The 18,648-nt window shown below is 46.7% G+C and overlaps 2 protein-coding genes across 2 annotated transcripts; both read right to left on the bottom strand.

The window, feature by feature from the left end:
- Positions 1-5,105: 5,105 nt before the first annotated feature.
- On the bottom strand, positions 5,106-9,656 carry LOC146754782 (zinc finger CCCH domain-containing protein 11A-like). The gene is made up of 5 exons (XM_085527441.1): positions 9,647-9,656; positions 6,430-6,630; positions 6,073-6,189; positions 5,501-5,581; positions 5,106-5,280 (listed from the first exon to the last, which is right to left on the bottom strand). The coding sequence occupies exons 1-5, from the start codon at positions 9,654-9,656 to the stop codon at positions 5,117-5,119; spliced, it is 573 nt and encodes a 190-aa protein (XP_085383567.1). The 3' UTR covers positions 5,106-5,116.
- A 431-nt stretch (positions 9,657-10,087) lies between these two features.
- Positions 10,088-15,116, bottom strand: LOC146754781 (zinc finger CCCH domain-containing protein 11A-like). The gene is made up of 8 exons (XM_085527439.1): positions 14,956-15,116; positions 14,027-14,079; positions 13,426-13,851; positions 12,761-12,834; positions 11,989-12,133; positions 11,044-11,294; positions 10,678-10,953; positions 10,088-10,506 (listed from the first exon to the last, which is right to left on the bottom strand). Exons 1-8 carry the CDS (start codon positions 15,114-15,116, stop codon positions 10,324-10,326), a joined length of 1,569 nt encoding a protein of 522 aa, XP_085383565.1. The 3' UTR covers positions 10,088-10,323.
- Positions 15,117-18,648: the final 3,532 nt, after the last annotated feature.

The following is an 18,648-nucleotide window of genomic DNA, read 5'->3' as shown; positions in this document are numbered from 1 at the left end:
AGTAACAATGGCAGACACGACATGGGCACAGTCCCACCCAGAGGCAGCAGAAAACCACTCAATACCCTGCTGAAGCACAGAGTCACCACGGTGTCCTCCAGCAGGGCCAGGGCTGCACTGTGCCAACAGCAGGGCTGGGATGGCTGCACTCTGAACTGAGACAAGCGAAGCGCACACGTGTTGGCTTCCAGAAATCATCTGCACAGCATCAAGCTCTGCCAGCAAACAGCACTGGAAATCCAGCAAAAGGGAAAGGAGGGAATAACGCAGCAGTGGCGTGCAGCTCCCGCTTCTCACACTGCTGCTGCATCACTGCTGATAACTGGAAGGCAGGGAGCACCCCCCTGCCTTGGTGGCACATTTGGTCCTAAACACCAGAATAATTCTGCTCCCTCCCACCCCCACATTGTCATTAAGTTGCCTTAAAGGATTCGAGTCATAAACAAAAGCATACACCAAAAAAACTCAAGAGCTGGCAGAACTCCAGGCTAGACATGGGGACTGCCCGAGAAATGGGAGCACCGAAGAAGCTTCCAGCTGCACCCAACGCTGAGCATGGCCAAGGGAGGGGGAAGGAAGGAGCTTGAGGTTGAAGCCTTCAAAGCGTCACTGAATCAGGAGATCAATTGCCAGGCACTGCAGCACACAGATGGACGTCCTTCTGGGCTGTCACAGAACTGCTTTGTCCTCTTGCTGCTGAAAGGAGCCAACCTAGATCAGGGAATGGATGCACAGGACCTCAACTCTGACCAGCAGGAAAACTCAGGACAATGGAATGCAGTCTGCCAATCTTTTACCAGTTCAGCTGTGCTTTAAGACTCATTGTGAAGCCTTTTAAAATATTTATTTTTATATATATATACTACAAGACTACTCAGATATACTATCAATCATCTCAGAAAGTTCAAGATGGAGTTCATCCACGTCCTTCTCCAGCTCCAAGTCATATTGTCCTTCCATTTCCTCTAAGAATTCCAAGATGAACTTTTCGAGGTCATCTTCTTCTACAGCCTTGGTGAGCAGGCTGACCTCCGGCAGGGCTGGAGCAGCAGTCTGGGAAGAAGGAAGACAAAGTCAATGATTGCTCAAGAGATCCTTCCTCTGCAGCACTTCTCCTTCAGCACTGCTGAGCCTTAACCCAACATGGGGCCAAGGGGCTCCTGAAGGACGTTAACAGTAAGCCTGACCAGGACAGCACTGACACTTCCTCCCCTCCTTACCAAAGCTGCTATTTTAGCTTTTTTAGCTGGAGGCTCCTCTTCTTCAGTGCTACTCAGAGGATTCACAGGTGCCACAGCAGAAGGAGAGATCTCAGCAGCCTTCCGCTTCCTTGCTCTTTTTATGGGGCTGCTGGCTTTGCCATCCCAAGGCTTCTCACACACGTTGCACTTGGCTTCCAGTTCCCCTGCTAAGATTTCTGAGATGAACTTTTCAAAGTCATCTTCTTCTACAGCCTTGGTGAGCAGGCTGACCTCCGGCAGGGCTGGACCAGCAGTCTAAGAAGAAGGAAGACAAAGTCAATGATTGCTCAGGAGATCCTTCCTCTGCAGCGCTTCTCCTTCAGCACTGCTGAGCCTTAACCCAACATGGGGGCCAAGGGGCTCCTGAAGGACCTTAACAGTAAGCCTGACCAGGGCAGCACTCATGCTTCCTCCCCTCCTTACCAAAGCTGCTATTTTAGCTTTTTTAGCTGGAGGCTCCTCTTCTTCAGTGCTTCTCTGACGATTCACAGCAGCCACAGCAGAAGGAGAGATCTCAGCAGCCTTCCTCTTCCTTGCTCGCTTTATGGGGCTGCTGGCTTTGCCATCCCAAGGCTTCTTACACACGTTGCCCTTGGCTACAGGAAGAAGAGAGAGCTGGTACAATTGTGCCTTGAGAGGAGTCCAGGTTGTCCTGTCATTCCCACTGCTCTTCTCCACAGTTAAATACATCTGGCCAGCAAAATTACATTGCTCTTTCCACAAATCTCAGCAATATCTTCCACAGTAAGTGCTTCATACCAACAGTCCAACCAAAGGAACAAAGAAACTGCACAGCTACACAATATTATAACCCAGACAAGGGAAACAGCCACACAGCAGGAGAAAGCAATACATGGTCCCTCTAGAGAAAGGAAAAAGCAGGAGCTACAGACAAGAGTGTGCAACCAGACGCTGTGCAAGCCACAACAGACCCACAAAATACATCCAGGGGTTTATCACACAGGTAAGTCTGCAGCTCAGTGCCACTGTCTGTCTCTCATCCTCAAGCTGAAGTCTGGCTGGAAGGAACACAAGTGAACTAAGAAAATAAGCATTTCCCTTTCTAGCACTAAGCAAAGGCACGCACCCACCATGAGCACTCAGGTCCCTTTACTTCCGAGGACCACCTCACACTCAACACTCATTCATAGTTCTCTGCTCCTGAGGTTGGGCTGATGGTTTCCCTGGCAATGCTGTTGCCCACCGTGCTGAGATTTCACTTAGGCCTTTGCAAGCTGATAAGCTGACCATGAAGGGTGGATTCAGGACTGCTAAGCTCTGCACTTTTACCTTTGACTGTTTCTTTAGCAGCAGCCGGCACAGCAGCCACTTCCTTCTTCAGCTTCTTTGGTTGTCTCAGCTGCAGCTTCTCCTTTATTGCCCCCTCAAGGCTCTTTGCTTGAGCTCTAGAATTTGGTGTACTCTGATCCCAGGGCTAAAAAGAAATAAAGTAAGTGCAAAATCAGAACAAACACCAGGGAGAGTGTATGAAGGAAATCAGATTGGAGATATTGCAAAAACGGCTGCACCTGGAACAGTACATTCCTGTCACTTGGGTCACTGACCCTTTCATAAATGCCTGCATATAACAAGATCCACGCTTTGCTGTGAAAACACTGTTTCAAACGTGTGCAATTAACAAAGCAAGCTCGTTTAAATCAGCACAGTACTGGAGTTGTTACCTACCACATTCTATTTGAGCAACAGAAAGTCATTCCTGTTCCCCTACACAACATCCACCCACAGTCTGATTTCCCTGAACACGAAGCCGTCGTGGCCTTTTTGTATCCAGTGCCCCCCACGTTAACCTCACATGTTGTACCTGGTGCCAGCAGGGTTACTGCCTCACTGCCAGATACAATCAGATCAATTCTGAGTTTGAGGAGTGCAAAGCTGACTGGGAAAGCCATTGAAAGTATCAGGATTGTGAAACATGGCTGCAGCTCTTCACCAAAGGCAGGAAGGTAGGAATGCACTCATGATGGTGGCACATGGTGAGCAGTGAGACATGAGAACATGTGAAGAAATTGTGTCACTGTGTCCATCTTCAGAAGGGACTCACCTCTGCGGGTGCAGAGACAGCTTTGGGAGCAGCCCTGCTCCATCCCACAGTCTTTTTCTCTTCTCTTCCAGGTGCTTTAAAACAAGGAAAAAGAAAATCACTTGGTCAACAGCAAGCATAGAAAGAAACCTGAGTGCCAGTGTTTCCTCTATGTGCTTATTTCCTCACATTCAATAACAAAGCACAGAGGCGAAATCTCGCAGTCCATACAGTATCCAAGCTCTTCCCTCCTTCACATGCTGTCTCATCACAAAGCCTCTCTCACCTCCCCAATGAATAATTCACCCCCCTGACCTTTCTGACAGAGGTTGGCCCCCATGTTGAGGAGTCAATCCATGCTTTTCAAATACATTTACATATCAAACTAAGCAACACACGCCAAAGATGAAGGCAACCTTGGCATCAACACACAGAACATGCCAAACCAAAAACATGGCAGAAAAAAAAATGTACAAGAGAAACTGAACTACAAAACCTCACAGCGAATGATTTTTCCAGAATGAAGCAGGCAGACACCACGGATTCAATGGAAAAACACATGGATGGACATCCTGGCACTTCCTGCCTTTGCATGTTGTAAGAAACAGCCCAGGCAATTCTAAGCAAACTCCATTTGCTTGACAGGGGAAGCACTTCGGCAGAGCAGACAGTGAAGCACCTCCTTACCTGCTGGCTTTGCGACCTGCTGCATCCGCAGGGCTTTCTCCTGCTTGATTTCTTCCAAAGTTTTAATATGAATTTCTTCCAATCTCTTGATTTTACGCCGTGGCTCTTCCAGTTTCACGTTACCCGGCCCAGGTGGAGGGATAATTCTCTCGTTCTTGCATTTACCCTCAGCTCTCTTCTCAGTAAGAAGCTCTTCTACTTTTTGCTTCTCTCCCTCCAGTCCTTTGTGTTTCCTTTCAGCCAGGGCTTCCGAGTAGGTTTTGATGTGAACTGCAGGGGAAGGCCTCACCCCGGAGCTGGGATCCTCCACCTTACAGCACCCTTCTGCCTGGGGGGCAGCTGGGGTTTCTCCTCGCTGATTCGCTCTTTCAAGACGGATCTCTTCCAGAGTCTTGACATGGATCTCCCCTGCTGGCTTGGCACCCTTCTCTGCCATCATCAAGAAAGGAGAAGCATAATGATTAAATGAGAGTCCAACGAGAGGTTAAGTTTCCAGATTTGTCATAATATTACAGAATATACGTGTTCCCAACAACAACGCTCCTGAGAAAGAATAAGCAGAAAGCCTAGAGAATCTGTGCAGCAAACACCAATGACCATTTACCTCTCCTTGGTGCTCTGTCAATCTTGATCTTCTTCCCCAGCCTTTCTGCGAGGCTGCGTTGCAGCGGAAGGCCACTGACATCAGCTACAGAGAGAAAACAACAACATTCCTAAGATAATTCCTTTGGAGAAAGATTTTTACAAGTCAACCACAAACTTTGGTTTCTCCAAGTGTATGTTCTCAAATTCACCTTCCAGCTGCTACACTTGTGTGCCACTTGGACTCATCACAGACCCACGACACACTTTCCTCCCTCCTGCTTCAGCAGTGCTCTCCCATTTACGTGGAGGCAGCCAAACAGCAGCTCACAAGCAGCCCTTACCTACAGAGGATTCCTGTTTTCCACGTTTATCAGCAATATTCAGTTGAATCACAGGCACCTCCCCTAAAACAAAGAAAAACAAAGTGCTTATTTGATAGAAACCAACAGAATTACTGTCTTGTGAGCCCATTTCCCACCCAAAACAAAGACACCACTTTGACAGCCCTGACAGAAAATAATATTGCAACTGTAATGCACTCAGGGTAAGTCCCGATTGTAATTTATCCATTCCACTTAGGAGCCACCAATTGGAAACAAAGGTACTCATCATTACCCTGCTTTGCAGACAGCGTCACAGTTCTGACCAGTGTCCGCACATTCTCCTTCTTCGGCACAGGAACAGTTTGAGATTGGAGCAGATGAGCAGGAGCTCCTGAAGGCCCTTCTGATCCAAGTGAACAAACAGACAGTGTTTACAACAAGAAAAAGAAAAGCCACTGCCAACAACAAAAACAAACCTGACAGAACCGTCACAAAGACCAAAGCGCATTTGTTACTCACTACTGTCCAATGTGCAACAACCACTGCACAGCTCTATTCCCCAACACAGTGCCAGCTATCTGAGTATTATCAGAAGGATAACAAAGTAGGGCATATGAACTCACCACTTTGTTGTTCGGTTTTATCCTTTTGTTTCTTCAGTCTGATTTCTTCAAGTGTTTTTATTCCAAAATTCAGACTGTCATCTGGGAACACAGAGCAGTGAATGAGACTGAAGGACAGAGGCACACGCTGAGGACCACAGCTCTGCAAACTGCCTCCTGCTCAGAAGCATGCAGAACAAACCCTGTCAGCTCTCCCCACAGCCAAGAGCACCATGGACCTGATGTCTGTCTGCTGCCCTCCTTTCATCCTTCTGGATATTAAAAGTAGGCTTTATCCCTTACTTTATCCCATCCACATGACATTAGATTCCTCTATCAGCAAATGTGGCTTTCACCACTGGTTGAAAAGATGCACATACAGGCACTTAAACTCCATGCTGTGGCCTCGTCGTGCTCTAATGCTCTAAACAAAGGAGTTTACCTTCCTAATCTGAAAGGCACATGAAGTTACGAGGTAGGAACAAGATCATGGAAATAGCCGAGTCCATTCAGCAACCCTATGTTCTGTTGTGTTTGTACAATAAATTGCTTTGGAGTTAATTGGCAAGTGCTTCTGATTAATCCTGGAATACCTTGTTTTGTATCAGCATTAGATTTCCTAATGGAAATGATCCGCGATCCATGATGGTTCTCTTTAGCTGGTTGCTGGACAGGTGTTTTTATTTCTTCTCCCGTCTTAGAAAGCTGGTCTGTACAAGGAAAGAAAAAATCAGTCTCTTCAGTTACGCGGTAGGAATTCAATCAGATTTCTCACATTTATGTAGCTCATACAATGACACTTCAGCCCACAGTTAATATTCTTAAGTACAAATGGAAGTGACTACAGATGGGTTCTTTATTTAAACAGCTACACTTACCTGGTAAACCCATAGAAGCAGCCTATGTGAATAGAGTAACTACTAGAGAACCAGGAAATCAACCACACTCACCATCACCTTTGTCATCATGTGCAGAATTGATGACAACGGGAGGATGTGTCGGGCTTGGGACATTCTCTGAGTTGTCCACTTCCATCACTTCCAATGACTGTGGAAAGGGATTGGAGTGCACAGAAAGCTTGCTCTGCTGCACTGTTATCTCAGCTGTCCTCGGATCGTCACCTGCAGACTCTGGTGGACTCAGCAGAGTAGCTACAGGAAGAAAAGGATCAATTTAAAACTTTGATCCTAACCTTACAACCACTGCACAAAGATGGCAGGCAAGGCTGAAAACCCACACAGATAAATGCTGAGTCTCCAGTTGCCCATCCAACTGGCTACTGGGTGAACAAAGAAATCCCCCCCTACACAACATTCACCCAGTAAAAGCTTAAATGCAGGAAAACAACCTGCAAGGCAAAGGCCACAGGAGTAAAAAGAAGCTGTGCATGCAAGAAAAAACTGAAATATCAGAAGCACACAAAGTTAAGCTGTGCTCCTATCTATCATCTTCCCAGCTTTGTTCTCTTCATTCAATCAGTCTCTCAGGAGCAGTTGTTTCAAAACATTGCCCTCCTCAACACTGGTCAAACTCTAGTAACATCACCCTGACTCAGCACGGAGTCCCTGGGCTGCACGGCTGCAAGCCCTCCAATGGAGCCCCTCCTTCAACACCACGAGTGACAGCAGTGAGTAACCCCAACACATTTGTCTGACCGCTGCAGGTCTTCAAGCTCACCCACCTGGACAACCTCAGCAAAGACAGCGATCTTCCAAGCCTTGCAGTTCACTTCTCCTGTAGGCTGAACCAACACTGAATCCGTCAATTAAGAATAACGGGGTAGGAAGAATTTTCCTCCTCACTTTGCCAATGTCAAATTCTGTAAGTTGGAATTTCTGGTCTTCAAGGTTTCTTCACCTACGAAGAAAACACTAAAACCTTCCCCTGTCTTTGTTACTTGTACAGCAAAAGCATGCCAGTGCGTATCAATACACAAATCCACACACATGTGCCTGAATACTGTAACTCAGCACTGCATGGAGCTGCAGCACGTTCTGCTCAGCCACAACAAGGGTTTGGGTCGTTTTTTTTCTTTTCTGATGTAAAAATCAAATATTTTGGTATTTTAGGTTTGTTTTGTTGGTTGCTTTTTTTTTTTAAGGTATCAAATGCAGTAAAACCTACAACCAGGACAGACAGAAGATCAAATTCAAGTGATTCGGAACTCTATCATTAAAGTGCTGCACTTTTCTGTGCTAAGCATTTCCTACAGTCAGTAAGGAAAGGCTGGAACCTTTTACTCATACAAACACTATTGAATTTTCCAAAAAATATTTTTCTTTTTCAGGGAATTTTCCCAAATCTAAACTAAAGAGAGGAGAAGTCGGGTTCTCAAGTTAGTTGCTGGACTGACTGCATGACAAAGGGAACAAAAACAGCACTTAAGGATAAAGTTTCCTTCCCTCCTATAATACTGATAGAAATGCTGCCTTTTTACCTTTAGTACCTTCACAACAGATTCCTCTCTGGCAGATTCCTACGATCCTAAAGACCTCAATGCTGCTCAGCACAGACACCGGGCACCAACTGCCACTGGACTCTGCACCGTGGAACACGCACACAGCTCAGCACTTCTGTTCTCACAATTGGAAGGGTTCTAGAATCTAGAACCGCCCCATCAGATACTTGTGACCTCCCTGACTCCAGCCCTGGTGCACGCAGGCACCACCTGCCCAATACCCAACATCTCCCCCCTCTTTATCATCTCCAGCCCCTGTAAAGGTTCCCCCGCGTACTCCCTGTTACTCCAAAGGTGATTCGCACATTTAAGGCTATTCCGCAAATGAATCAAACATTAAACATATGCGAAAAACAATTAAACTGTCATAATAACATACCAAAGTGATGCAGCTGTAGTGCCTACAATCCTGAAAGCACACAACAGCAATCTGCCTAACAATTGTGAAATGCTGTATGGCAACACTTAGTCAACTTGTAGAGAACAGTGCATTCAAGTTCAAGATAACAGCACAGTACACAATGGAGTTACAACTTTTCCAAGTTCAGTGTAACACTATTGTACAGAATCTTCGTGGCAGTCCAGTTCTGTCCAGTGTGCATTATAATGTCACACTCCATAACCAAATAACAAGACAAAAACATATTGGTTGTGCAGAATCGTTCTGAATGGGGATTATCCAGGAACAAGGACTCCCCCGCTCACGAACTATCAGTCCGGCATGAAGGCTGGATTCCCAGTTCGGACCTTCAGGCACATTGGGAGCAACGCAGTCTCATGTGCCGTTACCAGCAGCTGCTGCCCAGTGCTGACGTCAAATCACTGGCTGCACTGGAGACATTAACCAAGGAGTTGTTGACCAGAACCGGTGCTGAGATGTTCGGATCCTCACGGTGCACAGGATGGCTCGTCGTTTGGTGCCGGCTTAACCCAACGTGCCGGCAGCCAGCAGGGCCCACTTGGGGTCCCGACACAGACGTGTCTCCTGCCCATGACGAGGAGTGGCATACGGTCTGGGAGCCATGGCCCTGCGTCAGGTCTGATCAGGACCTGACCTATTGGTGTCCATTCGGTCAGCTGATGGTCTCCCATCCGATTCTCTCACGCAGGAGGAGAGCGTGTGGGCACAGCTCAGGCCCCTCCAGCCCTCCCCTCTCTTTAAGTGCACAAAGACGCCCCTTCAAGGTCTGATGTGCACACTCCATAATAGCCTGGCAGGTGCCGCTGCCGGGAATGTTGAAGATATGCTTAATGCCCCAAGCTGTGCACCAGCGTCCAAAACATGCATTTCTATATGCTGGGTCATTGTCAGTCTTTAACTCATGAGGTGCACCCATGACAGCGATGGCCATGCACAACGCTTTTATGTAATGCATGGCGGTCTGTCCAGATTGTGCCACAGCCCAGAGAAAACCACTGCATGTGTCAGTTGTGACATGCAAGTGACGGAAACACCCAAACTCTGGGAAGTCTGTGACATCCAGCAGCCAAACCTCATTTGGTCTCAAACCTCTGGGGTTCACCCCTGCAGGAAACAGGTTAGCCATAACTCCCGCTCCTCCTTGGCCGATTCAGTTAACTTTCTAAGAGCACCAAGGGCGGGTAGCAGCTTCTGCGCCTCTTCGTCCCCTGCAAAAGCTCACAGAGCTCCATGCTGGCTTTCTCTAATGCTGACCGACTGACACAGTGAGAAGCTTCATCAGCCAGACCTCTTTGCATTATCCACTTAATAAGCAGGGAGGCTTATTAAGTCCAGAAAAAGGGAAAGGGGGGAATAACGCAGCTGCGGCGTGCAGCTCCCGCTTCTCACACTGCTGCTGCATCACTGCTGATAACTGGAAGGCAGGGAGCACCCCCATCCTTAGTGGCACATTTGGTCCAAAACACCAGAATAATTCTGCTCCCTCCCACCCCCACACTGTCATTAAGTTGCCTTAAAGGATTCAAGTCAAAAACAAAAGCATACACCAACAAAACTCAAGAGCTGGCAGAACTCCAAGCTAGACATAGGGACTACCCAAGAAATGTGAGCCCCAAAGAAGCTTCCAGCTGCACCCAACGCTGAGCATGGCCAACGGAGGAGGAAGGAAGGAGCTTGAGGTTGAAGCCTTCAGAGCGTCACTGGATCAGGAGATCAATTGCCAGGCACTGCAGCACACAGATGGACATCCTTCTGGGCTGTCACAGAACTGCTTTGTCCTCTTGCTGCTGAAAGGAGCCAACCAGGATCAGGGAATGGATGCACAGGACCTCAACTCTGACCAGCAGGAAAACTCAGGACAATGGAATGTAGTCTGCCAATCTTTTACCAGTTCAGCTGTGCTTTAAGACTCATTGTGAAGCCTTTTAAAATATTTATTTTTTTATATATATATATACTATAAGACTACTCAGATATACTATCAATCATCTCAGAAAGTTCAAGATGGAGTTCATCCACGTCCTTCTCCAGCTCCAAGTCATATTGTCCTTCCATTTCCTCTAAGAATTCCGAGATGAATTTTTCGAGGTCATCTTCTTCTACAGCCTTGGTGAGCAGGCTGACCTCCGGCAGGGCTGGAGCAGCAGTCTGGAAAGAAGGAAGACAAAGTCAATGATTGCTCAGGAGATCCTTCCTCTGCAGCGCTTCTCCTTCAGCACTGCTGAGCCTTAACCCAACATGGGGGCCAAGGGGCTCCTGAACATTAACATTAACAGTAAGCCTGACCAGGACACCACTGACGCTTCCTCCCCTCCTTACCAAAGCTGCTATTTTAGCTTTTTTAGCTGGAGGCTCCTCTTCATCAGTGCTACTCAGAGGATTCACAGGTGCCACAGCAGAAGGAGAGATCTCAGCAGCCTTCCGCTTCCTTGCTCTCTTTATGGGGCTGCTGGCTTTGCCATCCCAAGGCTTCTCACACACGTTGCACTTGGCTTCCAGTTCCCCTGCTAAGATTTCTGAGATGAACTTTTCAAAGTCATCTTCTTCTACAGCCTTGGTGAGCAGGCTGACCTCAGGCAGGGCTGGACCAGCAGTCTAAGAAGAAGGAAGACAAAGTCAGTGATTGCTCAGGAGATCCTTCCTCTGCAGCGCTTCTCCTTCAGCACTGCTGAGCCTTAACCCAACATGGGGGCCAAGGGGCTCCTGAAGGACCTTAACAGTAAGCCTGACCAGGGCAGCACTCATGCTTCCTCCCCTCCTTACCAAAGCTGCTATTTTAGCTTTTTTAGCTGGAGGCTCCTCTTCTTCAGTGCTTCTCTGAGGATTCACAGCTGCCACAGCAGAGGGAGAGATCTCAGCAGCCTTCCTCTTCCTTGCTCGCTTTATGGGGCTGCTGGCTTTGCCATCCCAAGGCTTCTCACACACGTTGCCCTTGGCTACAGGAAGAAGAGAGAGCTGGTACAATTGTGCCTTGAGAGGAGTCCAGGTTGTCCTGTCATTCCCACAGCTCTTCTCCACAGTTAAATACATCTGGCCAGCAAAATTACAGTGCTCTTTCCACAAATCTCATCAATATCTTCCACAGTAAGTGCTGCATACCAACAGTCCGACCAAAGGAACAAAGAAACTGCACAGCTACACCATATTATAACCCAGACAAGGGAAAGAGCCATACAGCAGGAGAAAGCAATACATGGTCCCTCTAGAGAAAGGAAAAAGCAGGAGCTACAGACAAGAGTGTGCAACCAGACGCTGTGCAAGCCACAACAGACCCACAAAATACATCCAGGGGTTTATCACACAGGTAAGTCTGCAGCTCAGTGCCACTGTCTGTCCCTCGTTCTCAAGCTGAAGTCTGGCTGGAAGGAACACAAGTGAACTAAGAAAATAAGCATTTCCCTTTCTAGCACTAAGCAAAGGCACGCACCCACCATGAGCACTCAGGTCCCTTTACTTCCGAGGACCACCTCACACTCAACACTCATTCATAGTTCTCTGCTCCTGAGGTTGGGCTGATGGTTTCCCTGGCAATGCTGTTGCCCACCGTGCTGAGATTTCACTTAGGCCTTTGCAAGCTGATAAGCTGACCATGAAGGGTGGATTCAGGACTGCTAAGCTCTGCACTTTTACCTTTGACTGTTTCTTTAGCAGCAGCCGGCACAGCAGCCACTTCCTTCTTCAGCTTCTTTGGTTGTCTCAGCTGCAGCTTCTCCTTTATTGTCCCCTCAAGGCTCTTTGCTTGAGCTCTAGAATCTGGTGTACTCTGATCCCAGGGCTAAAAAGAAATAAAGTAAGTGCAAAATCAGAACAAACACCAGGGGGAGTGTATGAAGGAAATCAGATTGGAGATATTGCAAAAACGGCTGCACCTGGAACAGTACATTCCTGTCACTTGGGTCACTGACCCTTGCATAAATGCCTGCATATAACAAGATCCACGCTTTGCTGTGAAAACACTGTTTCAAATGTGTGCAATTAACAAAGCAAGCTCGTTTAAATCAGCGCAGTACTGGAGTTGTTACCTACCACATTCTATCTGAGTAACAGAAAGTCATTCCTGTTCCCCTACACAACATCCACCCTCAGTCTGATTTCATTGAACACGAAGCCGTCGTGGCCTATTTGTATCCAGTGCCCCCCACGTTAACCTCACAAGTTGTACCTGGTGCCAGCAGGGTTACTGCCTCACTGCCAGATACAATCAGATCAATTCTGAGTTTGAGGAGTGCAAAGCTGACTGGGAAAGCCATTGAAAGTATCAGGATTGTGAAACATGGCTGCAGCTCTTCACCAAAGGCAGGAAGGTAGGAATGCACTCATGATGGTGGCACATGGTGAGCAGTGAGACATGAGAACATGTGAAGAAATTGTGTCAATGTGTCCATCTACAGAAGGGACTCACCTCTGAGGGTGCAGAGACAGCTTTGGGAGCAGCCCTGCTCCATTCCACAGTCTTTTTCTCTTCTCTTCCAGGTGCTTTGAAACAAGGAAAAAGAAAATCACTTGGTCAACAGCAAGCATAGAAAAAAACCTGAGTGCCAGTGTTTCCTCCATGTGCTTATTTCCTCACATTCAATAACAAAACACAGAGAGAGGCAACATCACGCAGCCCATACAGTATCCAAGCTCTTCCCTCCTTCACATGCTGTCTCATCACAAAGCCTTTTACCTCCCCAATTAATAACTCACCCCCCTGACCTTTCTGACAGAGGTTGGCCCCCACGCTAAGGAGTCAATCCATGCTTTTCAAATACATTTACATATCAAACTAAGCAATACAAGCCAAAGATGAAGGCAACCTTGGCATCAACACACAGAACATGCCACACCAAAAACATGGCAGAAAGAAAGTACAGGAGAAACTGAACTACAAAACCTCACAGCAAATGAATTTTCCAGAATGAAGCAGGCAGACACCATGGATTCAATGGAAAAACACATGGATGGACATCCTGGCACTTGTTGCCTTTGCATGTTGTAAGAAACAGCCCAGGCAATTCTAAGCAAACTCCATTTGCTTGACAGGGGAAGCACTTCGGCAGAGCAGACAGTGAAGCACCTCGTTACCTGCTGGCTTTGCGATCTGCTGCATCCGCAGGGCTTTCTCCTGCTTGATTTCTTCCAAGCTTTTAATATGCACTTCTTCCAATGGCTTGATTTTACGCGGTGGCTCTTCCAGTTTCACTTTATCAGGCTCAGGTGGAGGGAAAATTCTCTTCTTCTTGCATTTACCCTTAGCTCTCTTCTCAGTAAGAAGCTCTTCTACTTTTTGCTTCTCTTCCTCCAGTTGTTTGTGTTTCCTTTCAGCCAGGGCTTCCGAGGTTTTGATGTGAACTGCAGGAGAAGGCCTCACCCCGGAGCTGGGATCCTCCACCTTACAGCACCCTTCTGCCTGGGGGGCAGCTGGGGTTTCTCCTCGCTGATTCGCTCTCTCAAGACGGATCTCTTCCAGAGTTTTGACATGGATCTCCCCTGCTGGCTTGGCACCGTTCTCTGCCATCATCAAGAAAGGAGAAGCATAATGATTAAAAGAGAGTCCAGCGAGAGCTTAGGTTTCCAGATTTGACATAATATTACAGAATATGCGTGTTCCCAACAACAACGCACCCAGGAAAGAATAAGCAGAAAGCCTAGAGAATCTGTGCAGCAAACACCAATGACCATTTACCTCTCCTTGGTGCTCTGTCAATCTTGATCTTCTTCTCCAGCCTTTCTGCGAGGCTGCGTTTCAGCGGAAGGCCACTGACATCAGCTACAGAGAGAAAACAACAACATTTCTAAGATAATTCCTTTGGAGAAAGATTTTAGAACAGTTAACCACCAAAAAGTCTATCTCTCATGGAGCACCCAGCCACCAGCCACTGCTACTCCAAAACCAGCAGTGCAAGATAAAGGTTCACTTCTGTGAACGGCTCTATTCCCCAACACAGTGCCAGCTATCTGAGTATTATCAGAAGGATAACAAAGTAGGGCATATGAACTCAACACTTTGTTGTTTGGTTTTATCCTTTTGTTTCTTCAGTTTGATTTCTTCAAGTGCTTTTATTCCAAAATTCAGACTGTCATCTGGGAACACAGAGCAGTGAATGAGACTGAAGGACAGAGGCACACGCTGAGGACCACAGCTCTGCAAACTGCCTCCTGCTCAGAAGCATGCAGAACAAACCCTGTCAGCTCTCCCCACAGCTAAGAGCACCATGGACTTCATGTCTGTCTGATACCCTCCTTTCATCCTTCTTGATATTAAAAGTAGGCTTTATCCCTTACTTTAACCCATCCACATGATTCCTCTATCAACAATGTGGCTTTAACCAGTGGTTGAAAAGATGCACATACAGGCACTTAAACTCCATGCTGTGGCCTCATCTTGCTCTAATGAAGTAAACAAAGGAGTTTACCTACCTAATCTGAAAGGCACATGAAGATACAAGGTAGGAACAAGATCATGGAAATAGCCGAGTCTATTCAGCAACCCTATGTTCTGTTGTGTTTTTACAACAAATTGCTTTGGAGTTAATTGGCAGCCCACAGTTAATATTCTTAAGTACAAATGGAAGTGATTACAGACAGGTTCCTTATTTTAACAGCTATACTTACCTGGTAAACCCATAGAAGCAGCCTAAGTGATTTGAGTAACTAGTAAAGAACCGGGAAAAGCAACCACACTCACCATCATCACCTTTGTCATCATCTGCAGCTTTGATAAAAACGGGAGGATGTGTAGCGCTTGGGACACTCTCTTTGTTTTCCATTTGCATCACTTCCATCAACTGTGGAGAGGGATCGGACTGCACGGAAAGCTTGCTCTGCTGCACTGTTATCTGAGCTGCATTCGGATCGTCACCTGCAGACTCTGGTGGACTTGGCAGCGTAGCTACAGGAAGAAAAGGATCAATTTAAAACTTTGATCCTAACCTTACAACCACTGCACAAAGATGGCAGGCAAGGATGAAAACCCACACAGACAAATGCTGAGCCTCCAGTTGCCCATCCAAATGGCTTCTCTGTGAACAAAGAAATCCCCCCCTACACAACATTCATCTCCCTGACACCCAGAAAAAAGCTTAATTGCAGGAACACAACCAGCAAGGCAAAGGCCACAGGAGCAGAGAGAAGCTGAGCATGCAAGAAAAAACTGAGTATCAGAAGTGCACAAAGTTCAGCTGTGCACCTATCTATCAGCTCACAAGTGAACGTTACCTGGCGTTTTATATGACACTATACCCACCTGTGAGTAATAGGGTTAATCTTTCATTCCTAAAAAAGACAAACTCACTTTGGCTTGGTGGAAAGAAAACCCCATTGAGGTAACGTCCCTTGGTGTGATGGAAGGCACAGTTGGATTTCTGGCAGCCTCCTGGCTGGTTCTCCCAGTAGCAGGAAATCATGCTGCGAAATTTCTGCAGACGGAAAGGAAGAAAAGCTGATGGTAACGTGGACCTAAGATCTGCAAAGGGAGACTGAGCTCCAGATGGTGCCAGTGAGCAGACTGCCACAAAGCAGCACTCAAACACCACTCTGAAGCGTGCGCAGGCTGGGAGCACCAGGCTCAATGAGCTTTTCTAGCATTCTGTGGGTGAGGACACCAGTTTAGAAGGGGTTAAACTAACACACCTTGCAGAATGCTTGTCTGAATGATGTGGTTCTTTAGCAACTGTTGAGAGAACACTGTTGGTATCTACTACAAGAATATTCTGCTATGATATACCATTGCCATTGAGCTCTCTTCCCTCTGCTTCCTCCCAGCCCCCTCTTAACAATAGGAACCATCATCATTTCAAAGCAAATGAACCTAATCTGCAAAAGCACATCATCCCACCTAAAGAAATGAGAAGTGGGTTTGGTGATAAACTCTGAGGAGCCAACACTCACACTGATCTCCATGTGCCTGAACCTGCAGACATTCCTGAAGCAGCGGCCCTCCTTCCACAGCCTGCAGGTGGTTTCATTGCCCAAAGCAGCTTCACAGTGCCTGAAGGGACAGTTGTCTCCCTGTAACCCAATGGAAACCAAGAGAGGAAAATGAACTAGTACAACCTGAGAACTGGCCATGCTTTGAGCTCATTTTTAGCGAGTTGCTCTTTTGCACAATGCAATTAGTTATGAAGTTTGCTGAAGATCAGTAATACTTCTAACTATTCCACCCCATCCTCTTGACTTCAGAACTGAAAGAAGGAGAAATGAAAGAAAAAACCCAAGCAGACCTTTTTACAAGTGGAATAAAAGTAGAAATAGCAATCGTCTCCTTTCTTCGGCATGCTCGACGAGTGCACAGAAGCAGTTCTGGTCACGAGGATCTCTGTGCAGCTCTTCCTGTGCTCTCTCAAAGAGCTGGCTCGTGCTTCCTTGGACTGAAAGTCTTCTACTTTCTTGATCAGTGAAATCTTCCTTTGAAAAGGAACCCTAAGCAAAACACCGACAAGCAGAAAAGAATGAGGAATGCCCACCCATCTTCCCAGCTTTCTTCTGTTCATTCAATCAGTCTTTCTGGAGCAGTTGTTTCAAAACATTGCCCTCCTCAACACTGGTCAAACTCTAGTAACATCACCCTGACTCAGCACAGAGCCCCTGGGCTGCACGGCTGCAAGCCCTCCAATGGAGCCCCTCCTTCAACACCACGAGTGACAGCAGTGAATAACCCCAACACATTTGTCTGACCGCTGCAGGTCTTCAAGCTCACCCACCTGGACAACCTCAGCAAAGACAGCGATCTTCCAAGCCTTGCAGTTCACTTCTCCTGTAGGCTGAACCAACACTGAATCCGTCAATTGAGAATAACGGGGTAGGAAGAATTTTCCTCCTCACTTTGCCAATGTCAAATTCTGTAAGTTGGAATTTCTGGTCTTCAAGGTTTCTTCACCTATGAAGAAAACACTAAAACCTTCCCCTGTCTTTGTTACCTGTACAGCAAAAGCATGCCAGTGCGTATCAATACACAAATCCACACACATGTGCCTGAATACTGTAACTCAGCACTGCATGGAGCTGCAGCACGTTCTGCTCAGCCGCAACAAGGGTTTGGTTTTTTTTTTTTAATTTTCTGATGTAAAAATCAAATATTTTGGTATTTTAGGTTTGTTTTGTTTGTTTTTTCTTTTTAAAGGTATCAAATGCAGTAAAACCTACAACCAGGACAGACAGAAGATCAAATTCAAGTGATTTGGAACTCTTTCATTAAAGTGCTGCACTTTTCTGTGCTAAGCATTTCCTACAGTCAGTAAGGAAAGGCTGGAACCTTTTACTCATACAAACACTAGTGAATTTTCCAAAAAATATTTTTCTTTTTCAGGAAATTTTCCCAAATCTAAACTAAAGAGAGGAGAAGTCGGGTTCTCAAGTTAGTTGCTGGACTGACTGCATGACAAAGGGAACAAAAACAGCAGTTAAGGACAAAGTTTCCTTCCCTCCTATAATACTGATAGAAATGCTGCCTTTTTACCTTTAGTACCTTCACAACAGATTCCTCTCTGGCAGATTCCTACGATCCTAAAGACCTCAATGCTGCTCAGCACAGACACCGGGCACCAACTGCCACTGGACTCTGCACCGTGGAACACGCACACAGCTCAGCACTTCTGTTCTCACAATTGGAAGGGTTCTAGAATCTAGAACCGCCCCATCAGATACTTGTGACCTCCCTGACTCCAGCCCTGGTGCACGCAGGCACCACCTGCCCAATACCCAACATCTCCCCCCTCTTTATCATCTGCAGCCCCTGTAAAGGTTCCCCCGCGTACTCCCTGTTACTCCAAAGGTGATTCGCACATTTAAGGCTATTCTGCAAATGAATCAAACATTAAACATATGCGAAAAACAATTAAGCTGTCATAATAACATACCAAAGTGATGCAGCTGTAGTGCCTACAATCCTGAAAGCACACAACAGCCATCTGCCTAACAATTGTGAAATGCTGTATGGCAACACTTAGTCAACTTGTAGAGAACAGTGCACTCAAGTTCAAGATAACAGCACAGTACACAATGGAGTTACAACTTTTCCAAGTTCAATGTAACACTATTGTACAGAATCTTCGTGGCATTCCAGTTCTGTCCAGTGTGCATTATAATGTCACACTCCATAACCAAATAACAAGACAAAAACATATTGGTTGTGCAGAATCGTTCTGAATGGGGATTATCCAGGAACAAGGACTCCCCCGCTCACGAACTATCAGTCCGGCATGAAGGCTGGATTCCCAGTTCGGACCTTCAGGCACATTGGGAGCAACGCTGTCTCATGTGCCGTTACCAGCAGCCGCTGCCCAGTGCTGACGTCAAATCACTGGCTGC

Source organism: Coturnix japonica, chromosome 38, assembly GCF_054131305.1.
Source record: "Coturnix japonica strain WE chromosome 38, WE-NBRP24, whole genome shotgun sequence".
NCBI classification, from domain to species: Eukaryota; Metazoa; Chordata; class Aves; order Galliformes; family Phasianidae; genus Coturnix; species Coturnix japonica.
The sequence above is the reverse complement of the archived record's forward strand: the minus strand, read 5'-3'. Positions and strand labels throughout refer to the sequence as shown.